Genomic DNA, 23,504 nt, shown 5'->3' on the forward strand with positions numbered 1-23,504 from the left:
AGATATAGTAATTTATTTTCCAACATAATATCTCACAAAACTATTTATAAATGTAAATGTCTGTAGCATGCAGGGAAGTTATATAAGCTTAATTCTTACAATCATTTTAAAAGAAACTTGTATCAATATATTTGAAAATATAAGTAAGTCTTGTGTTATGTCCTTATCCATGCTAGGGGCTAGCCCCTGAAGATGTAAATGTCAACAGTAAAATTCAGGCAAGGAGGCTGAATGAACACCATAATAATTTATCTATTGCAGGCAATGAAGCTTATAAGTTAATTCTTAGAATCATTCTAAAAGAAATTTGTATCAATATATTTGAAAATATAATTAAATCTTATGCAATATTACATTATAAATTAAAAGAAAAAAATTTCCGTTGCCAAAATTTGATCTTAGATTACTAGGATCGTAATTGTCAATGCTACAGCGGATGTAGTAATCTATTTCTTAAACGATATCTCACAAATTTTTTAATGAATGTTATACCTATTGCGGGCGTTCTTGGAATCAATTAAAAAAAAAAAAAAGAATTAAGGAAGTAGAAGGGGAGTTATTACAGGGTTAGTCCATGTATGATCAAGAGAGCTGATATTTAAACAGACAAAATAAATAGAAGGAAGATAAAATTTATTATAATACCATATGGTGTAAATGGAAAAAGATTAAAAAAAAAATAGTATTATGGTTCATTTTTAAAAAATAAATGATATCTTATTTTCCTTGAAATCATATGCAAGTCAACATGATGGATGACATGTCGTTGTAAATCAAAATAAAAAAGTATGTCACATCATTCCGAAGTCTATACTTAAACGAGTGTCATTTTGCCCCACAATTCAAATAACAGATCATCAATAGTATGTGATGATGCTACTATTTACCCTTTTGTCATTCAAAATGACTCGGATGTCATGTCATTTCTATGTAATTTGAAAGAACATGTTATTTGACCATACAATGACAAACGACCAGCCATTTTCAGTAGGGGAGGACACTATTTAGTTTGGTTCCATTCAGCCCTAAAACTGAACCAAACTAAAACAAAATGACTCATGAATTTATGAACCAAATGCAAACCAAATTATCAAATTGAACTGAACAGTTCAATTCTATAATTTGGTTCGATTTGGCTTTATCCTATATATTCATTATTTAATAAAAAATATGATAATACACTATGAATACAACAATAATATTGAGTCTATAAATTAACAAACAATAAATAACATAATAAAATCTAACAATAGGATATTAACATAATAAATTCCATAAATAATCTAGAAATCCATAAATAATAACCAACATAATAAAATCTAATAATAATAAAGTTCAACAATAATCTAGAAATCGACTACACATTAGAAAATAAACTTTAAACTTTCATTGCCAACGAGTACTCTCTCAATCACCACTTTTTTATCCTTTAACTTCCACATTCACAATGCTTACATTATCTCTCAAAGTTAAAGCAAGCCATTAGCAAAGGATTAACAATTAAATAAAATAAAATAAAGTGTATGCTATGACATAAATAATCACATGTATTAACTAACAAAAAAAATGATAAATTCTGAACCATTTTTTATTTTAATTTTAATTTTTTTTAACCATTTGGTTTTTATGCTCCGAACCAAACTGCCATAATATTGTTCAATTCGGTTTGGTTCAGATCGAACCGAACCAAATGTCCACCCCTAATTTTCAGTATACTTACAAATTAAAATTTAAAATATTAGATGTAATATTATTAAAAAATAGACTATTCATCATTTCTAAATTGAAATTTTAAAATAATCATTTTTTATTAAAAAATAGAAAAGCAATGTTGATATGTTTTTTGTTTGGCATAGTGCAAATATTTTTTTTACATTGCAATTTGGGACAAATGTGCTACCTTTGATTTTATTTTGACTTAGCTAATGATTTTTTTAATTTTAAATTTTATAAATGGCCCCTCTATCCATATATATTAATGTTTTGAAAAAAAATATTTCAAATAAAACATATTACATATAATATATACAATTTTTACATTATTGAGCCAAATTTAGAATGAGCCCAATGAAAGAGATTATTTTCCTACGTAAGACCCAAAATATATGTGTATGTGTGTGTATAAACAACAAAAGTATATATTCATACTTAAGTGTGATCTTCAAATTAAAGTCTTTCCCATATATACAAATAACTTTTTCAATGTTGGAGAAAACAAACACGCAAAAATACATGAATAATTAAAATAGTTTATTATTTTATTTAATTATTAAAAAACAAATGATCTCTTACTTTTGTTGAAATCATGTGGAATTCTACTTAGTGGATGACATGTTGTTGTCAAACAAAATAAACGTATGTCATGCCGTCCCTAAGTCCACTAAATGACTTGTTATTTTTTTCAAAAATCAAACGACAGATTGTAAATAATATGCACCAGCTTATTCAATTTACACTTTGTCGTTCGTAATAGCAACCTGGATGTCTTGTAGTTTAATTGTAATTCAAGGAAATGGATTGTCATTTTGTCATAAATTGACAAACAAACAGTCATGAAATTATGACTACGAGACTTGAGAATGAGCGATTGAGATAGAGAGAGTGAAGATGATAGGAAGCATTGGAGGTGGAGGCAGTTGTGAGTGTTAGACAATTAGGTTTTTGTGTTTTTGTTTTTATAATAAGAAGTATGCTATTGTGTATGAAAGTGTACCTTTCTTTTGTTAATAATCCATTAATGAATTGACACATCACATGTCTTAAAGCTATTAAAATTTTCTGGATTTGATCGGTTTGAATCGATTTAGAATCCTTCTAAACCGAAATCCAAACCAAGTGATGTCGGTTTGCAATCCAATAAACCAAAACCAGATTTTTACTAATGAAACCGATCCAAATTGTCGGTTTGAATTGATTCAGTTAAAATATGTCCACACCTAATAAAGCCCAAAGAGTGTGTGTGTGTGTGTAAAATTTAAGCGTGATTTTCAAATTAAAGTCTTTTCCTTAGTTTTACCCAAGTATACAAATAACTTACTTTCAGTATTAGAGAAAATAAACAAGCAATAATATATGAATAATTGAAATAATTTATTATTTTATTTAATTGTTAAGAAATAAAAAATCTCTTACTTTCATCAAAATCACATGGAATTCAACTTGATGGATTACGTGTTGTTGTCATTTGTCAAGCAAAATAAAAATATATGCCATGCCATCAAGAAATCTATCCATTAAATAACTCTTGTCATTTTGTCTCAGAATTCAAATAACAGGTCACAAATAGTATGCGCTGGCACTATTATTCACACTTTGTTGCTCGTGAATATAATCTAAATATCATTTCATTTTTATGTAACTTGAGTTGTTTGACCATATAACGAAAAGCGACCCATCATCTTCAACATGCTTGCAAATTAGAATTTAAAATATTAGATGCAGTGTAGTTGAAAAATAGATGACTCGTCATGTCTAAAGTGAAATTTTAAAATATTCATTTTTATTAAAGAAAAATATAAATTCAATGTTGATGGTGTGTTTCTTTTGTTTTTTTTTTCAATTTTTTGTGAAGTGCAAATCTTTTATTTTTTATTTTAATAAAAATACAATTCATGAAAAATAGGCTACCTTTGATTTTATTTTGGCTTAGCTAATGATCTTTCAATTTTTGATTTTATAAATGATATCTTTATCCACACATATTAATATTATGAAAAAAAATAAATATTTCAAATAAAATGTATTACATATAACATGTATAGTTTTTACATTACTAGGCCAAATTTGGAATAAGCCCAATGAGAGGCCGAGAGATCAAATTCTTATATAAGGCCCAAAGTATGAGTATACACATATAAACAAAAAAGTATATATTTGTAATTAAGCATGATTTTCAAATTAATGTCTTTTCCTTTGTTCTATCCAAATATAAAAATAGCTTATTTTCAATGTTAGAGAAAACAAACATGCAAAAATATAAGAATGATTCAAATAGTTTGTTATTTTATTTAATTGTTAAAAAACAAATGATCTCTTACTTTTATTGAAGTTATGTTGAATTTAACATAGTGGATGACATGTCGTTGTTAAGCAAAAATAAATGTATATCATGTCTTCCCAAGGTATATTATATAAGACTATACCTGATGTGTCATTTTTTTATTTTTCCAAAATTCAAACGACATATCATAAATAGTATGCATTGGTGCATACTACTTATACTTTATCGTTCGTAAAAGTAATATGGATGTCATGTTATCTATTGTTAATTTAAAAGAACATCATACCATTTTGTCATAAAACGACAAACGACCCAATTATTTTTTGCATGCTCGTAAATTAAATTTTAAAATATTTGATATAATGTCATTGAAAAATAGACAACTCGTCATGTCTAAGGTGAAATTTTAAAATAGTCATTTTTTATTAAAGAAAAATAGAAAATCAATGTTCATGATTTTATTTTTTTACAAAGTGTAAATTTTTTTTATTTTTTTTTAAAAGTGCAATTTGGGACAAACAGACTACCTTTAATTTTTTTTTTGATTTAACTAACGATCTTTCGATTTTATAAATGGTGTCTCTATCTATATATATTAATCTTATGAAAAATAAATGTTTCAAAATAAAATAGATTTCATATATTTTGTCTTCTTTCTGTCATCTTTTAGTATTTTTCTTATATCAATGATTACTAAAAACATTTATGTTTGGGTGAATAAAAGAGCACCACCCACACGTGCTTTCATTCGGTTGAGGTGGAATCTCCTCTGCTCTGTGAATAATGAGCAGTGTTATGGCACTAGATCCCTTTTCGGTGTACAGCTATAGGTTGACCAGAGAACCACTACTTAAAAATCGGGCACAAGGGAAGGCCGCCTATGAAACCCCGAAAAACGACAGAAAAAAGGGAGAAAAAACAGAAAAAGAAGGGGAAACTCTACCATTTTGAATTCAAAACTCATTTTCATAAACTTTTAAAAAAACCTTTTCTTCATCTGACAATTGTTAGCTTGCATAGATCTATAGTCCAACGTTTTCTCGAAATCATACATGCTGACTTAAGCATCAGAGGGTTATCACCGGAAAAACCACTGGCGCCCCTGATCCCCTTTTGTGAGTGCAGGTCAAAAGGAAAGGAACGAGGTTGGTTAAGGTTACAAAATCCAATCAATTGAGAAAGGAACGAATAGCGTAACGCCCCAACCAGAGCAAACTTGAGCGTTGACGAGACAATCTAGTCAACTCTACAAGACCAGGTTTCTGCATCAACAATATCATCATCAACCCTTTTGTTTTCGAGAGAGAAAAAAAATGACATACTTAGAAGGAGAATTGTTTTATTTAATTGGTGTGGTAATATTTAATTCCCTCAATTTATTTCATCAGTTCTCATTTCTCAATTTATGCCCGGACAAAGTTTTAGAATAGTTTTTTTCTCACAATATCATACACATAATTCTTAATACACCTTCATTACTAGTTTTATCAATTTTCTCACTTCCTCTTTTAAATTATCAATTAAATATTTCATGCGCACGTTAAGCATGTCGGTTGCCGTCTAATCAAACAATCCCCCCCACACAAAAAAAAAGACATATAAAGATTGGGTTAAATGTAGAGTTGGAAGGAATTGAAAATTGAAGACACAACAGGAATACAGTTCTAACTTCCAAGCATTCAATAACTGGGTTGTTGACTCAGATCTGTAATTTTTCAAACGGGTTGTAACGATTGAATCAAAACCTTATAACAAAAGCCAATTTGATGACTAACCCAACCAGCATACCAGCCACTGCCAATTGATGCAGCTTCAATTTGTGGCAGTGGCAACAAACTTTTCGATATCCTTTCTAGTAATTTCGTACAAAGGTAAAATGAAAATTAGTATCAAGGGCTTATGAGATAGATTGAAGAGAGGGTTAGATATCACCATACATGCATTTATCTTTTGCCTAGTGTTAATATGGGCGTCTAGATGGATTAATGATGTGCCTACAATTATGATGAGCTAAAGTATTTCTTGGATCAAAAAGATGCACTAGAATTCAAGAACAGTTGATTAATTATTGGTTATTATATTAGTTTCGCGTGAGATTATTTACTAATTTTGTTCATAATTAACTGAAACTGGATGGCAACGTTTAATTCTTAGAATTACCATATGTTTAGCTAAACAGCAAATTTGAAACAGGCCCGGGAATAGACTCAGGTTAAGTCCAGATAATTACTGATGACAAAATTATGTATACGTTCATGACTTGATATGAACCTCTATAGCAATTCCTAGTGGACACAAGTAAAAAAATCCCAAAAATTAAAAGAAAAAATTTAAAAGTTCCACTGCGACGATTTGAACCCAAAATCAAACAATTGAATTTGCCAAAGTGATAAATCGATTAATTGTTCAATAATGGAACTCTATTTCCTTAATTATGAGATTATGAGCAATTGAATTTTTAGTTTTGATTTGATGAATAATTAATCCTATTTTGTTTGTGCACGACGTCCCCCCCCCCCCCCACACCAAAATCCAATTACTGATGATTTGTGATTTTGTACACAAATATTCAACTAAAAATAAATAAATAACATGTTTATCCCTTCTCTTCATTTTCTGAAACGTTTTAATTAGAGAATTAATCATGGGCCATGGCATACGAAATCAACCATTTAATTAAAAAATTGATTAAATAAAATAAAAGTAGGATATGTTAAGCCTTTAGGAATATATATATATATATATATATATATATGCTGCCAAACTCCATTACATATAGTTTGGTCCTCCAAAACCACCTTTTCCCAACATCTTTTAATTGCTTGTTGGCCAACTTTCTACTCAAAAGAGACACACTTGCTGCTCCCTCTCTGGCGAAATTTAATACCTATGGTATTAAAATGAGGAAGCAAATTAATTGTTGTATGCGGTGACTGCTACAAGAAACGGTTGTTAGTAATTTCATCAATTATGCATGTATTATATGCATAATTTATAATTATTACACTCGATTATATACAACGAGACACGCAAGATTCCTGCAATACAGAACTAGTAAAAATAAAAATCTTAATAATGTCATTAAATTCGATATGGATACAAGAGTGATATGAATAATCAGCCGGGAAAAATTATGTTGTCGCTAACTTTTCTCTTTTTGGATAATAAATGTTTCACTTGATTTGAATGAGAGAAAGATTGAATGTAGAAATCGGTAGGGTGGCAGTGGTACCCGATTGCACAAGTCGTAGATACTCGACTTCAAGGAGATTTTGCTGGAGTCACTAGTTGATCAAAGGGTTAATGTGAGTGATTAAGGGCTTCATTCGACAAAAATGTCTTGTGATAGAAACAATTTTTTTTTTTTTATAATCCACCCAAATTTGTTTATTGTGATATTATTGTAAATCCTTTTAAAAAAAATATATATGAAAAACCTTTTCCATTGCTTAAGTAAGAAGTTTGAAAAACCTTTGTAGCCGTGGCACATGGCTAAGGGATAAGCTCTCGCTTTTCTTTTTTTTTTTTGACCCCCCTCCAGTTATTGAAACAATAAAAATTTGGAAATTAAATAGAAACCATCATGCAGTCGTATGGTAAAATACTTTGCCTTTTGTCTTCGATATTTATGTATATCTGTAAAATGTGAATATTTAGAAGTAGATTTAGTTCATTCTAAATTTAAATATTTCACTTCATCATGAGTTTAGATGTTTAAACCAAGTCATCAAAAGCTTGATCCGTTAAATTTCTTAACTCGAAATAGTTTTAATCTTGATTACACAAAGTCTAGAACAATCCAAAACCAGATTCAATTCATTGCAGCTGGGATTAGACTAATCGTGTATGCATGAGTGGCATCAATGAAGACGATAAGGGACAAGAGAATTTTGTCATGCAAATCGGAAACACTTGGAGTTAAAACAGCATTGGGAGACAGGAATTGAAATTAGCTTTAAGAATAGAAAAAAAAACAAAGCCACTCCTTTCCCCCTCTGTAAGTTACAGAAAATTGAAGTTTCTGTTCTGGTGGTGGTTGAAACAACATAGATGTTTTTCCCATACTTCAATTATATCCTTATCCAATTTGATGCAAAGCTTCAAATTTATATATATTTTATTCTTTGTCTTTTGGATTCTCTCTCCTTCCTCTCTTTGTAATTTTTTGACTCTGAACTTTGACATCCTAAAATTCCCAAGGTGGTTTGCATATATATTTATATTTCTTTTCTTTATCTTTAACAACCTTCTCAATGGAGATCTAATTATTATAATGTTAATGAGAATTAAGAAATGTCACAGCTTCTTTATTTTAATCAAATTATTTCAATGAAGACATATAATTGTGCATGACACCAAGTCCAATGACAGCTTCAAAGCAGACAGGGTTGGGGGGAGCAAAAAATTGCATAAAGAAACATTTATTATAAAATCTGATTATAGAAAACTAAGATCCTTCCAAATGAGATAAAGAGCAAAATATTAATTAAATTTTGTAGGCATGTTCCATTGGGTCAGGAAGATCACAGGCAGGATCTCCTGGGCTTCAAAAAAGGGTTATGGAGATTGCATACGAAATATTCCAACATTTAGTTTTGTCATTTCCTTCATCATCTCTGAAACTGTGATCTCACTGCCCTTCACCCTTCAAACTTCCCATCATCCTGTCTCATTTATTTTCATGGGAAATGCTTCACTACATCTGCGATGACAACAATTTTAGCGGTCTAATCAAAATTTGACATATATAAACAATTTAAAAAAGGGAAACAGTAGGGTTGTTTGTCGGTTGTTTGTTTTTACATTTGAAATCTTAATTAGTTTAATTTAAGATGTTTTAATATTTTTACTTGTTTGTTTTTTTTGTATTCGAAGGCTTATTATAAGACATTTTTATTTGAATGGAAAAAATATAACCTCTTAACTTTTATCTGAATGATAAAATATTTGAATAGAAAATTAATTTTTTTCTCAAAGATAACCTCATTAAATATAATTTTTTTCCTACCTACCTATTAGATGTCATATTACAATTATCCTTGATCTTAAATCTTACTTTGTATTAAGTACTTAACATACGTTCAATTTGAATTTAAAAAAAAGGTTTTTTATTAATAGATAACAAATTTTTAATGTATAAATATTATGTTAAATTATAAAAAATAATATTATTAAAATTATTTTTCATAAATTATATACCAAATACTTACCTTATAAATATTTATAACATATAAATACTATTATACTGAAAAACACTATAAGCACATACCTATTTAAACTTCAAGCATATCTAACATTTTCAAGATCATAAGTATAAAAATATTAGATTTAAGATATTTTGAATTTATAAAAATAAAAACTTACCAATTATATTTAGACATAAAAAAATATTATTTTGACATATGTATTCATACGCAATCAGACTTCAATAAAATTTATATCCATTGAAATTTTGGATAAAAAAATAAATGCTCCCTAAGTAACTGATAATGCATGTACTCTAATAATACTACAATATGTCTCATTTGATAATAAAAAAATTTTGATGTAATGAAAAAATTATAATTCGTAATGACACGGAATATGATATAATATAGTTGACGGCAGCTGTACCCTAGCTCTTCCCCCATTTTAATGTGAATTTTAGGCTTGTCTTGAGACTTAGACATTGAGGCCTTGTCCTCATTACCGTGCAAAAGTTTTTTTTCAAGATTTGGTGAAATCCCACCTAATCAAATATTGTTTGGATGAGAAATGTAATCCAGTGAATGGCCACCAAACAAGTGGTTATTACATGATGGTACTTGCATTTGTCCTGTTTTATGTGAATTATTAAAGTTATGGGTTAAATAATTGCCAAAAGAATCTCGGTACTATTCATTTAAAATAATTATGACTCAATGGTGACATTGCATTGGGACCTAGGTTGCTTAATTATCGGTCAAAGATTTGATATCTTGAATAATTGTTTATTCAAGTGGGTAATTTATTTGGGATTTGTCTGAAATAATGGGATTCTTTACGTACCTAATCTCACACGCAAACAATTATATGTGACAAACAATCAAATACGTTGAGAATTTAGTTCTGATCAAAACTGAGAATGGTGGCAACAAATGGAAACAGAATCTGTCAAACTATATCCAGAATGCAAATAAGGATATTAATTAATTAATTAATTTATTTATTTATTCGAGTTTTGAACTTAGCAGATAAAAGTAAGAGCTAGCAAGTCGTTCTGATAATATTAAGAGAGCATGGGGCTCCATCAGATTAATTGAAATTTTGAAAACAAGAAATTTATTTCCCTCATTATGCTCTCAGGTTGTTTCCTCCTGACAGGTAAAAAGAAAAAACTAAAAAGAAAAGAAAAAGCAACAAGATCCTCTTTGAGAGATCTGGAGCTTTCTTTTTTACATTGAAGCCATTTCTTTAACCGCAACTTTCATACACCAACAACATTGCAGTGGGCGGCAGCAGCAGCAGGAAACTAACGATGAAAATCACCTTATCATGATATCCTTTGTTTATGACCTTAACACCACCTGTAATAATTGAAACTTTCAATGAGCTTGGAGCTTGATGCATTTTATCAGAATATATACAAGAAAAAAATAAATGAAAATTATTACTCAACTGGTTATTTTGAAGATGGTTTCCTGAAAGCGAAGGTTGTAAGAAACCAAAACGATCTTGGAATATTGCAGATCTACCCTGCAAGTTATACACATGCATGCTTCATTTGGTTCAAAATAATTGGACCAGAATTAAAAATGTTCAAACTGAGTATTAGCTAGGTACCTGAAAATGAGTTGCAGAAAATGCTTGAGAATAATCTAACATACTCTCCATTGAAGCCTGATTAGTATTGGTGAGAGCAAAATCGTTCTGCAAAATTATTGTTAATACAACTCATTTAACATATAAGAAGGTATCACATATCATGCCAAGAAAAAACAAATATTATTTTTGGTCTTGCATTGTTCTAAACATGGCTGATTAATTAGTAATTACCTTGGAGGAGAAGTTGATGACTGGGGAGCTTGCAGTATCATCAAGAAAACAAGGAAGTTTTTCCTTTTCGCGACATCGTTGTTCTTTGTTTTTCAGCCTCTTGCCACCATTATTAGGCAGTTTAGTAGTAGCTTTAACATCATTGAAGTAGCCAACTTCTTCATCTTCATTAAAATGTGGAGGCCCTGAAGATGCATCAGAAACCATTGACAAATCCTCTTCATCATCATCAACGACATGTTCATTATGCTTAACACTATATTTTTTCTCTTCATAGTAATTTTCATGACAAAAGCCACCACTACGGCCACTAGCATTTCTATGTGAAGAATGCTCCAAGTACAGAGTCCATCCGGATTCACAGCCACTACTGCATTCTGAAGCCAACGCATTCATTTTTTTCTTCTTTTAAATTCCTTCTAGCTTTGTTGATTCTCTCAAATGGGTAGAGTAAGCTAAGATGAGAAAAACATATGTACATATAAATATGTACAATGTAACTTTTGAGACAAAACTTGGAACACCTATATAGAGCGGAGTACTAGTAATAGGTGTGGAAAAAACCAAAGGGAAAATCAAAGTAGAATCCTAGAGTTTGTTTTGTCTCGACACAAAGAGTTATAGCGTTCAGCTCTCAATGTGAATGAATCAAAAGTGCCAGTTGGGTGGGGGGTTGAGGTTATACTGGTGGATGCATGTAAGAGAGAGAAGAGGCCAAGCAAGCAAGCCACAACTATTTCACATGCAAGACAGCGAGGCAACTGTGTACCCTCTTAACAAAACTGGCTACGCGTCCATTTTCTCTTCCTCAGTATATGGACACATATCCTCTTGCGCGCAGTTGCGCCCATTTATCTCTTTCTCCCATGCTTTTCTTAGGGTGACATGCATTTCTTTGTTTGATTAATATGGTTGTTTTTAGTTGGAGGAATTAATTATACGTGGTCCTCACTTATTAATCGTGTCGTAATCCACCTATCTTCCCACCTCTAGCTAATGCTAAACCAATATTTTTCTTCTACTTATTTAGAGACAAACCAGATTCCTCCTCGATCTAAATATTTAGATTACATCATAATAGAGCTATTTATACTATCAAAACCTTTTGTATTTAATAAAAATTGTTACTCTAATTATTTTTTTGAATCTAAATCTCAAATACCTTTATATAAATTTCAATGAATGTGGTCCTCTAAATAATTATTGTTATTTCTACTTTTTTTTTTTTTTTACAAACATATAAAAAATGTAAGGCTATTTATTGTGTAGACAAACTTTAGTGCTTGGTGCTTCCCATCTCGCTCATATTTCTATCATTTCCCACTTCAATTTTAGCATGTGTTGTGTTTAGACAATTTTAGATATCAAAGCACGGCTTTTTCATTAAGAAAAAGTAGTTATTAACTATCTAGGGTTGTCAATAGGACCACAGCTACCACTTGCGTGCCACGTTGCGAATGAAATCTCAGCACCAATTAGCAGTATTATTAAAGGCTATTACAAAATCTAAGTACCAATTAGCAGTATTGTGACATGCCATTATACCCACCATACAACGACTGTATTTGTAAGATAATTTTACCCAGTCTACAAATTTGGCAGAAGCAGAAAATAAATAATTGAAGAAGTTTATTGGGGGGAAAACAGAAGAAGTTGACTGGGTTTTTATGAATCCACATGCCATCACATTTTCACTGCTCTGCTTTTAAAAAAAAATCTGGCACACATGTGGGCACGTGTGCATAGATAGATGCATGTAAAAAATTAAAATTGTATCTACCCACCACTGCGGCCTTCCACATTTTCACACACATGTTTGCACGTGCGCACGCATTTCAACCTAAATTCTCTTTTAATCCTCATTTTTAATCAATTCTCACTTGTGATCTTTGGTACCATTTCCAATGTCTATTTTTCTACTTCTTTTTTCTCCCTTTTTTTTTTACAATTTAAATCGATCTATCCCCCTTGATAAAATTAAAGTGGACGAGGGATGTATAAATATGTATATCATCTCATTGAATTTAAATGACACCACCCTCTGAAATAAAAAAGTGAAGTTACATATATTATGTTATGTTAATTTGCATATGCATGTGACTAAGTAATTATTTTACGTGAAAAATATATTTAAATAATTGAAATATAAATATAAATATATTTCTCTTTCAAAAAGTACTTCTTATTACTTTTTTTTAAAAGTATTTAGCATTAAGTAACTACTTTTAGGTTTCCTGTAACTATCCATTTTAAACCCTTTCTTAAAAGATAATTTTATTGATTATAAGAATGATTGAAGATGCCAAATGATACATATTTTCTCATCAAATAATTTTACTTGAAAACATAATTGATCAAACACATTTGCGGATATACTATATATAGTTTCTTTTTCTTTTTTTCAAAGACGATTTACTCATCATAGTGATATATCCATGGAAACATTATTGTTTGAGCGTAAATTGAAAAACAAGTGGATAGGTACCTACCACATGATCCATAAACAGGAAGGTGATGAAATATTTTTCTTCATAAATATGAACGAAGCTTCTCAATGTCATGATTGAAGACAGTAATATGTTTCAAAGTATTACAACCTCTTATCCATGATCCATCAAATACCCAGAATGAATGATTTTTTAAAAGAAATATTTTAAAATTAATTTATTAATATTTACAATAAAAAATTTATGAAGGCCTTACTTAGAATAAGTTTATTATGACACGATTCAACCTTTTTTTTTTCAATCAATTACCTATTAATAAAAGAATTTAAAGTAGAATAAGACCTAGGAAAAGAAAGAAACGCTAGTACCAAGTCAAAGAGACCACATCCACAAGAATGAAGATTAATTAAAACATTATTTTGAAACGCATGTGCAAAAACTTCCTTCCAATCGACAATTGTTATGGTAAAAATGGACATGCAATGAAGATAATTAAATAAGCAAATTCCCTATTTCCATTCCATGTGTTACCCTTAAAAGCAAGCTCTCTCTCTCCAGTCTCCACTAATTGAAGCATTGAAAGGAACCTTCGTCCTGTTGCAGCACATATGGTCCATTAATTTCATAATTACTTTCTTTGTGCTAATTCCTTTTTTTTTTTTTTCTTTTTCAGTCTTTCACCCTGAGTGCCATGCAAATTTGATTGTTATTATGTTTATTCTACCAAAACACATTTTCTAGACTTCAACAAAATTTATACTTTTTTTTCCATTATGTTATTTGATTTTTTTTTTTAAATTCTTGAAGACATCTCAAATTATGCCATACACTAATTCATTTTTTAATTTGCCAAATTAATTCATGTTCTTGATCATGAACCATCCCCCCCCCCCCCCCGGTGTAAGAAGTGATTTGAATTACTCTATGTGTATTAATGGGAAAAAAATTCTTTCACATATTTAAAAATTAAAATTTGATTGTTATATTTTGTCGTGTCCGGATTGATATAAGAGGTTATGACAAAATTCTAATTATAAGTATGTGATTTGTAAATTATAAATCCAATTAGCTTATATTAATACAGCAGTGATTTAAAAAAAAAACAAAAAAAAGGGAAAAGAAAGCGCTTTTATTAATAGAGTAAAATATCCTTACAAAATTTAAAAGACTTATCTGAATTAATGCGAAATAAAAATGCAATCTAAGATTACGATCTTATCCTATGACAGCAGCGAAAGCCACGTGTGAAGTGGTATATAACGAAGTGGGACCTAGAGTTAAAAACTATCGATTATGTAAAGTACTGGGTACGGACGAGCGTACTGGAGTGCCACGGCAGCACCGACCATGCGGAGCACCAACACCGCTGCCACATGCATGCTTAGCCAAATGCCTGCCAATCGTATTGCACAACGTAAGCCTCCACCGATTCTGCACCCTTTGCAGTAGTATCGGGACAAGGATTGGCCTTCGTGTTTGTGTAATCAATTTTATTTTGAAAGTAAATATATATAAAAACAAGAAAGAAAGAAAGAACTAAAATAAAAATGGGGTCCAGCTACCGTCCACCTAGTGCATGGTATCCCGTATTTTGTCCATATATGACTTAGTCTTTAAATTTAATACGGAACTTGTTTCAATGACAGGGATGTATTATCTTTGGTTATTAACATTGACATCTCTATTATTTTTTAAAAAAGTAAAATAGTCAAAGGTGTGACACATAATTTTAGATTATTTTTAAATTTTATATTTTGATCAATTAATCTACTTTATCATTAAAATTAATGACAGTATAAGAGCAATAACTTAAAAAAACTTTTTAATACATAAAATATTTTTTATTTTTTGAAAATAATATAATATCAATTTAGTCTATAGTAAATAATTTGAATATATAAAAAAAATATTAATTTATCAATAATAATATGAACAAATGACAATGCTAAATTTTTTTGTAATAATCAACTATGGTTTAATATTCAAATATAAATAATAAAAATATACTCTAAGTGTAAATAGTAGAAATATATTAGACTTATATGTTAAAATTTCAAAATTTCTAATTTTTTCACTTTTCAGTAAACAAGAGGGAGTGCAAAGTAATTATTTGATAACAATGAAATATTATCCACAGTGAAATTTAAAGTGATTATCAACACATTCTATATTATTATAATTTGTTAAAATTCTTTTTAAAAAGTGAGTAAATATTTGATTTCCAATTATTTTATGTTTTAAAAATATGGTTATTTGTAAGTACTTTGACAACATTTTCAAAATTACCTTTTTGGGACAGGCCCAGTTCTTTGATGGTCCAAACCCTGTGAAAACATGTCTCTAAGCTATTTCTTTATATGAGAATAATTTTAGAGTATGGCTATTTGAACTCATTAAATTTATTTTAAAAAATAATTTTTAATTATTAAAATACTCCTAAATTAAATTATAATTATGGATACTAAAATATAGAAAAAATAATAATATTTTTACTAAAAAAATAGAATTTTTACTTAAAAATTCATAAAAACTGTATAACTGTTAGCAGAATTTTTATTGGAAAATTCAAACAAAAAAAAAGGCATAGCCATTTTTCTTTATAGATTAAAATTTTCAATGAGTAAAAACACTAATTTTATACAAATTAGTAATGATGAGTTCTATATGCGAAGATAACAAAAAGCACTAATTTTGTGTGGCAATATATTATTGTGGCTTATTTTTGTTTCCTCCTATAATTATCTACTTCCTCAATTTCTAGAACTCACCGTTTTATTAAGTTCGTTAAAAAATTATGAAACAATTAACAAAAATTAAACTAGATCATAATTTAAATTTAAATTAAATTGAAAAAAATATTTTTTCAAAGAAAATTATAAGAGTTTAGGTTTATTGAAATAGAAATTATATAATAAAAAATAATAGAAGATTTCAAGATTTGTATGAATTTAAAAATTAAAGAAGTACTTTTTAAGGGCGAAGTTTATGAAAATATTGTTAATTTTAGGATAAAATTGTGGTGCAACTGTGGTACCGTGTCACAGTTGCACCCAATCGTTGGATTCCCACTTATTCAAGTGGACCCCACTCATTTGAGTGGATCCAACAACTGGTGCAACTGTGCCACGGTACCACAGTTGCACTGTAGCCTGACCCTTAATTTTAATATATAAATTCATGTTTTTATAAATTAAACTGTAGTATTTTAGAAATTAAAAATCAAAAGAGCTGTTATAAAGATTTTAGGGCGGTATTAAAAGCTGCACTCGTATGGATATGGGAGAGCTTCGAAATAAGCAAAATGGGCTCACTGGCAGAAAGCCCAGCCCGTGAACTTTTGTTTTCTCGATTAGACTTCGGCCCCTGAATTTGTTTGTTTTCTGAAAAAATAAAATAAAAACAATATCACCTCTCAAAGCATATGTGTGTTACGAACTTCTGCACCACAACTTAAAAGAGATATTATTTTATAATTAGGAAGGACTCAAGCTCCCGCTGGCAAATAAAATTATTGCAAAAATAAAAGAGAAATATTTTTTGGATTTTTAATCTGTAAAAGCTCACCCTTTAATTAAAAATAATATTGTTAAACATCTTTATAAGAATAATTTTCATATAGTTCTAAAAATTTTAATCTCAGTTTGAGCTAGTTTTAAATACGAATAAACTCTACACTATAATAAGTTATAATTTTCTAGATTCTGCATCAAAAAACTTGCATTTACATAATAATAATTATTTGCTTGTTGTAAAAAATATATATATGCTACATTATATTAAACGTTTAAGATAGAATAAATATTTTTTAAAAGTTATTTTGGACAATGATTCATTATTTAGAGTTTTTACCAAATCATAATATAGTATTTGTAGAATTTACATTAAGAAAAAAAAATTAAAGACAATGCAAACATTTAAACTTTTAGAATGACTTTACATATTCCTAACACCGCATAAATAAATGTGCTAGTTTCTTAAAATATTTCTTTTATCAATATCTATTATTTAATTATTAGTGAAGTGTATACTTTACCCTATATCACTTGCACTATGAATAAATAGATGAAAACAATAATTTTGTAACAATATTTCTATTAAGTTGCAACATTCTCATAATAATAAATTTAGTTTGAACCGAACATTATGATTATGAAAATGTTTCGCTATAATAACTCCAGCACAAAATATTATGAAAATGTTTATATTATTTTTTTCTTTCCATTTTTGCTATTATCTAATTTAGTCGACGCTGAATCATTTTTTTTTTCCTGAATATGTCCCTGTATACAGGAAGTAAATTAAATGAAAATAAATAATTATAAAGTAAATAAGAGAAATAAAGGAGGCGATATGAAATAGTGCAAGCAATCGAATGGTCATTTCACATGCCAAAGCCATATAATTAGATTAGATAACGTCACAAATTAATACAAAGCCTAGTTGATTTCCACCGACCGTCTGAATGGTTTACACGTGTTGTTGCAGAATTACGGTAATCCATTTTGAATGGTGTCCACCGTCTAGCCTAGGCACCACATCTACAAACAAATTAATTGAAATCATTTTAATTAAAAACATACATACCCCGTATACAAATAATTATTCATTATAATAAGATGGAGAAATATAACGACGGTGGCTGCTGCCATCACGTCACCTTCATAGACCAAGATGGTCACCGGAAAACCTCAACAGTGCCGGTGGTCCAAGAACTTGCCCGCCAAGGGCTAACCCAATTGCCGGAGAGGTTCATACGTGCCCCCTCTAAGAAGAACCCAATTGACGATGACTCCCACAGTTCAGGCGTCTCACCAAAGGCACTTCCTGTGATAAACGTGGCTAAATTAAGGGCAAAATCGTCAGATCCCGAGGGTCGAGCTGAAGAGCTAGCCAAGCTAGCCGGTGGTGTTAGAGACTGGGGCTTGTGTTTGATTACGGAACATGGCATAAGCTCTTGTGTTTTGCATGGAGTTAAGGACGTTGTGAAATCATTTTTTGGATTGTCTTTTGAAGAGAAAAAACAGACCGTTGGATCGTATGGGAAGATTGATAATATGGGATATGGCCGGAATTTTGTGAAGTCGGAAGATCAGCCGTTGGATTGGATTGATCGTTTGACCATGAAGGCAGCTCCTGTGGGAGGAGATGAAGGGCTCAATGTTTGGCCTCAGAAACCAGAGAATTTTAGGTACGTTAACTAAACGCCTACTTAATTATTTTTTTGCTGTTTGTTTTCAATTAATTTTGTGATGAACAAACAAACTCATCATTAAGAAATTCAATCGAACCATTTTGCTGTCTTAAGCTCATCGTAAAGAGCAATTTCAGGGGAAAAAAATAAAAAATAACAAATAGAAAACTAAATCGTCGAGGACAAATTTGACATAAATATTTACATTTTCAAGAGTCATTTTCTAACCTTGGATTTGGCATTATTATCACAAGTCAACTTTTAATTTTAGCATCGGGAGACGAAACAAGTCTAAAATGGCTAACGATTTTGACATCAAAGCGCTAGTGGAAGATTACTTTTTCCTATCTTGTCAAATTATATTAAACTCTCTTAATTAAAATAATTGAACCACCTTTATGGCTTGGCTCATTGCTCAACCACATTATGTGGATGAGTGAATGTACGCCAACTGATGCAGATTTATGGAAAAAAAATAAACTAAAATAACATCAACACAAGGATAGTCAATTCCACACAAGGTTACTTACGTATAGAACTCCGATTTTGTTATTTGTTTATATATACGCGCGCATATATATATATATGGATGTTTTTATTTTTTTATACGAATATACTTTATATTATAGGGTTTTAAAAAGTTAATTTTTAGCACATTTAAACTCTATAGTTGAAGAGCGTGTTTATATTAAAAAAATACAGGTATCACACTTGAATATAATAATAATAATAATTCTTTGGTAAAGATATTCTCATTTTAACAAAATAAGGATACTACTAACAATTAAAAAATATATTTTTTAATATATTAATAGATAAAAAAGTACAATCTTCAATATATTAAAATTTATTTTAACGTGTATCTTTATTTTAACAAAACGAGGATGGCCTCAGTGTGTGTGTGTGTGTGTGTCATTTTCAGGTGTGAACACCTGCATTATTTTTAATGCAGACATACTTTTAAACCATGCAGTTTAAAAAAGTCAATTATTAAATTAATTATAAAATCACGTGGTTTTAAATAATTAAAAACTAGTGTTTTTAAGCTCCGCAATTTTAAAATGTGTCCGAATAAAAAATAAATACAGACGTCCGCACTAGAAAAGGCGAGTGTATATATATACACACACATACACACATCGTGCATGCATGAGAATTTGTAAATATAATTTTTATATGCACGCAATTGTCATCTTATCCAGTGATGGAATTAGCATTGGGCATGTAGGGGCAGCTGCCCGTTTAATTAAAAAATCTTCTAAATTATATCTATTATTTAAGTCCTTGCTCCCGTAAAAATAATTAAATTTTCCAATAATAGTTGAAAAAATTAAACCCCTGCTCCTTGTGAAATTAATTTAAATGGCTTATGAATTGAAGAAGTGATCACTTACATTGAATTCATTATTAAATTATCTCGAGCGAACTAAATTTCTGGCTCCGTCGCTAGCTACTCTTATTACCAGGAGCATTCAGTAGTTGAACAGTAAATTATGTTTCTTTGTGTGCGTGGCAGCGTGGGTAGGTTTGAGTCTTCCCAGTTCATCACTATGATAGTATTGAATATTAATTTAAGTTGCTTAAATTTTATTTAAATGTAGTAATAGCTTTCTAATGACCTAAGTCTTTCGTGTGAACTATCATGGAGGTTCTGTAAATCTATAATTGCAAAAATTAATGGATATTTATAATGCAACAGAAGCGTAACTTTGTCTCAGAATTGCAATGCGAAAGCACAAGAGAGGACTCATCATTTATTACTGAATCAATCTTTAAATTGTTAAACTTCTTACGTCCAAAATCTAAATGCTTTGTGATAAGTCAACATATTATCAACATATACTATCATTGCAGGCAAGTGACAGAAAGGTACGTCTTGGAAGCAAGAAAAGTGTTGGACGAGTTGCTGCAAGCCCTGGCAGAGGCATTATCGCTGGAAAGAAATGTTTTTGTAAAATACTTTGATCCCACTAATAGTGAGATTAATGTGAGAGTAAATTACTACCCTCCATGTCCGAGGCCTGACCTAGCACAAGGCATTACGCCTCACTCAGACGCCAGTGCGTTGACTCTCTTGATGCAATTTGACGCCACCGGTGGGCTTCAAGTGCTAAGAGATCAGAAATGGCTAACACTGCCGTGGCCAACCGATGCATTGCTAGTGAACGTGGGAGATTTTCTTGAAATTATGAGCAATGGGTGGTTGAAGAGCCCATGGCATAGAGTTGTGACACAAATGGAAGTGGAAAGATTCTCGGTGGCTTTGTTCTATAACCCGCCATCATGGACCGAGATCGTGCCGGAGCCGGTAGACGATTCTGCTGGACAAGATGGTGGTGGTGGTTTCAGGAAAGTGGTAGTTGGTGATTATTTGAAGCATTTTTATGAAATTAGTCCCACTGAGGATAAGCAAGCCATCATGTATGCTAGGGTTTAAAGAAATCGTTAATTTTGAATTTATGCAAGATTTTCAGTGTTGTGGTTATTCTTTCCTGGCAATTAGATCTTATATTTTGAACCTTTTATAATTAACTAAAATTTGGCTACAAATAATTTATGTGCCTAATTAATTGTACGAGACCGAAGCCCAAATTGTAGCAGCACGCAAATAACATCGGAAGTTATTATAATATTACATTACAAATCTATGTATCGGTGATGATACAATTTAAATATTTGTCCCTGAGTAGATTGGAATAAGGGTAATTTTTAGGAACCTCCCCTGAAGTTAGGTGTATTAACACCTAGATAAAATATAGTGATGTAATTATATATACCTCCCCTATAGTTAATATAAAAATACGTATAGCGTTAGATAGAAGGGTAAATGTGTAAAAATATATTTAAAATTAAAAATATTTATTTTTACCAAATCATTAAAAATTTGACCCACTTGCTCGTTGTTGGCCCAAACTTGACCAATCAGTCATGGCTCCACCGGCAGCTACTGGTGGTGCTTTGCCATTGCCGTAGTCCTCTCCTCACACTGGCGACCAACCCCATTCATGGCAACCTTTGAATCAACTGTGTCCACCAACACACATTAACCCAAGTACACGGCTTTTTGAAGTGTCTCTTTTGCTTTGTGTTTTCTCTTCACTGAGAAGATTCGTCAGCTAATATAATAAGCTTTGTTGCCTTAGATTTGAGATTACAGAGACTTGAGCAGATGTGGTTGTGATGTGGGCTTTATTGTATTTGACTAATAGGCAAAACACATTTTATTGGCCTACAAGGATGGTGCCTTTTTCTTCTTGTTGGGGAACTTCGTGAAGAATCCAGCTTGCTTCTTTCTTCCTTATCTTTCTTCATTTTAATTCATTTTTTGTAATTTATAATAACTTTTTGAGATTGAATTATTGGCTTCACGTGTAAATGAATGGTATTTGGTATGTCACAAGTGCATAGTTATTCTTTTTTTTTTTAATTTATTTTTTCTGATGTTTTTGTTGTTGGAATTAATTTCTCAAGGGCACCACTCCCCATTGGATTTGCTGTGTTCATGGTACACTTGGCCACAATCCCAATCACCCGCACTAGAATTAACCTAGCAAGGAGTCTCGAGGTTGCTGTTATTTACAACAAGGACAAGGCCTGGGATGACCAACGGCTCTTCTGGGTGGTGGTGCTTTGCCACTACCGGAGTCCTCTCCTAACACCGGCGACCAACCCCATTCACGACAGCCTTTGAATCAACAGCGTCCACCAACACACACTAACCCAAGTAGGCTTTTGTCTCATCACAACCCCCACACCCCCGCCACCCCTTTGGCCATTGCTGACGCCACCCAACAGTCGCTAACATCACCATTAAAATGGGTTCAATGGAATTCTCACTGCCAGCGGAATTCTCAAAATTATATCTAATAATTTATTATTTCAGCAGGAAGGATATTTTAGTAATTTTAAATATTTACTAACGGTCAACTTAATTAGTAACTTACGGCAAGGAGGTATGTGTAATTACATGGATACATTCCATCTAGATATTAATACACCAAACCTCAGGGGAGGTCCCTAAAAATTACCCATTGGAATAATGGAAATGAAAAATATTTGTTTATCGAATAGACGCCTTACAATACTTAGGTTTAATGTTCGTTTAGTTTTTATATTTTAAGTTAATTGTCAATTTAATCTTTATATTTTGAAAAATATCTCAAGATATCCATACTGTTAAAATATGTGATATTATTGCCATTATTTTTCTTTGTTGTTACAATAATAATACCCTTACTACAATCTTGAGAGCATTAGCTAATTACCCATAAAAAATTTAATTAGCAAATTGATCAATAATTATTAATCTAAAAGAAATAGTATTTTTCATACTATTACAACAATCTTTTTAATAACTATTTATAAATAAATGAATATCAACCAACTTAAATTTACATGTAATATCTTACTGTCATGCTAACGATTACCTATAAAAAAATTTTAAGTTACCAGATTAACTCCAAAAGTAAAATAATAAAAAAATAATTTTATTTTAGTGTTAAATAATAATAATAAATTTACTTTAATTTTTATTTTAACTTTAGTGTTAATTTGATAAATAAACATTTCTTCTTTTCATTAATGTCAATAGGAATATTATAGCAAGGATATTATTGTAAAAGAAAAAAGAAATTAAGGGAAAGAACGACACATGTTTTCTTAAGGTATTTTTTAGAGTGTAAAAACTAAACAGACATTTAACTCAAAATATAATTAAAACTAAATGAACATTTGTCCCAATACTCATTAAAATTAACAAGCATTCAATTTTCTTCTAGCAACTTTCTTTTAGAGTAGAATTACTATTCTAATTACTATATTCTAACTCATTATAATAATGACTTATTATCAT

The 23,504-nt window shown here is 30.3% G+C and overlaps 2 protein-coding genes and 1 long non-coding RNA gene across 3 annotated transcripts; 1 reads left to right on the forward strand and 2 right to left on the reverse strand.

Moving 5' to 3' along the window:
• Positions 1-10,242: 10,242 nt before the first annotated feature.
• Positions 10,243-11,864, reverse strand: LOC102627392 (hypothetical protein). Its single transcript, XM_006486839.4, has 4 exons — positions 11,015-11,864; positions 10,802-10,888; positions 10,638-10,714; positions 10,243-10,545 (listed from the first exon to the last, which is right to left on the reverse strand). Exons 1-4 carry the CDS (start codon positions 11,408-11,410, stop codon positions 10,536-10,538), a joined length of 570 nt encoding a protein of 189 aa, XP_006486902.2. The 5' UTR covers positions 11,411-11,864; the 3' UTR covers positions 10,243-10,535.
• Positions 11,865-17,817: 5,953 nt separating this feature from the next.
• LOC112499214 (uncharacterized) lies at positions 17,818-18,266 on the reverse strand. Its single transcript, XR_003066696.2, has 2 exons — positions 18,119-18,266; positions 17,818-17,999 (listed from the first exon to the last, which is right to left on the reverse strand). It is a non-coding gene; the product is annotated as an uncharacterized LOC112499214 (long non-coding RNA).
• On the forward strand, positions 17,948-21,137 carry LOC102627695 (protein SRG1-like). Its single transcript, XM_006486840.4, has 2 exons — positions 17,948-18,649; positions 20,507-21,137. The coding sequence occupies exons 1-2, from the start codon at positions 18,078-18,080 to the stop codon at positions 21,087-21,089; spliced, it is 1,155 nt and encodes a 384-aa protein (XP_006486903.2). The 5' UTR covers positions 17,948-18,077; the 3' UTR covers positions 21,090-21,137.
• The last annotated feature ends 2,367 nt before the right edge of the window (positions 21,138-23,504 follow it).

The sequence above is a fragment of the Citrus sinensis genome, chromosome 8, assembly GCF_022201045.2.
Source record: "Citrus sinensis cultivar Valencia sweet orange chromosome 8, DVS_A1.0, whole genome shotgun sequence".
Lineage (NCBI taxonomy): Eukaryota > Viridiplantae > Streptophyta > Magnoliopsida > Sapindales > Rutaceae > Citrus > Citrus sinensis.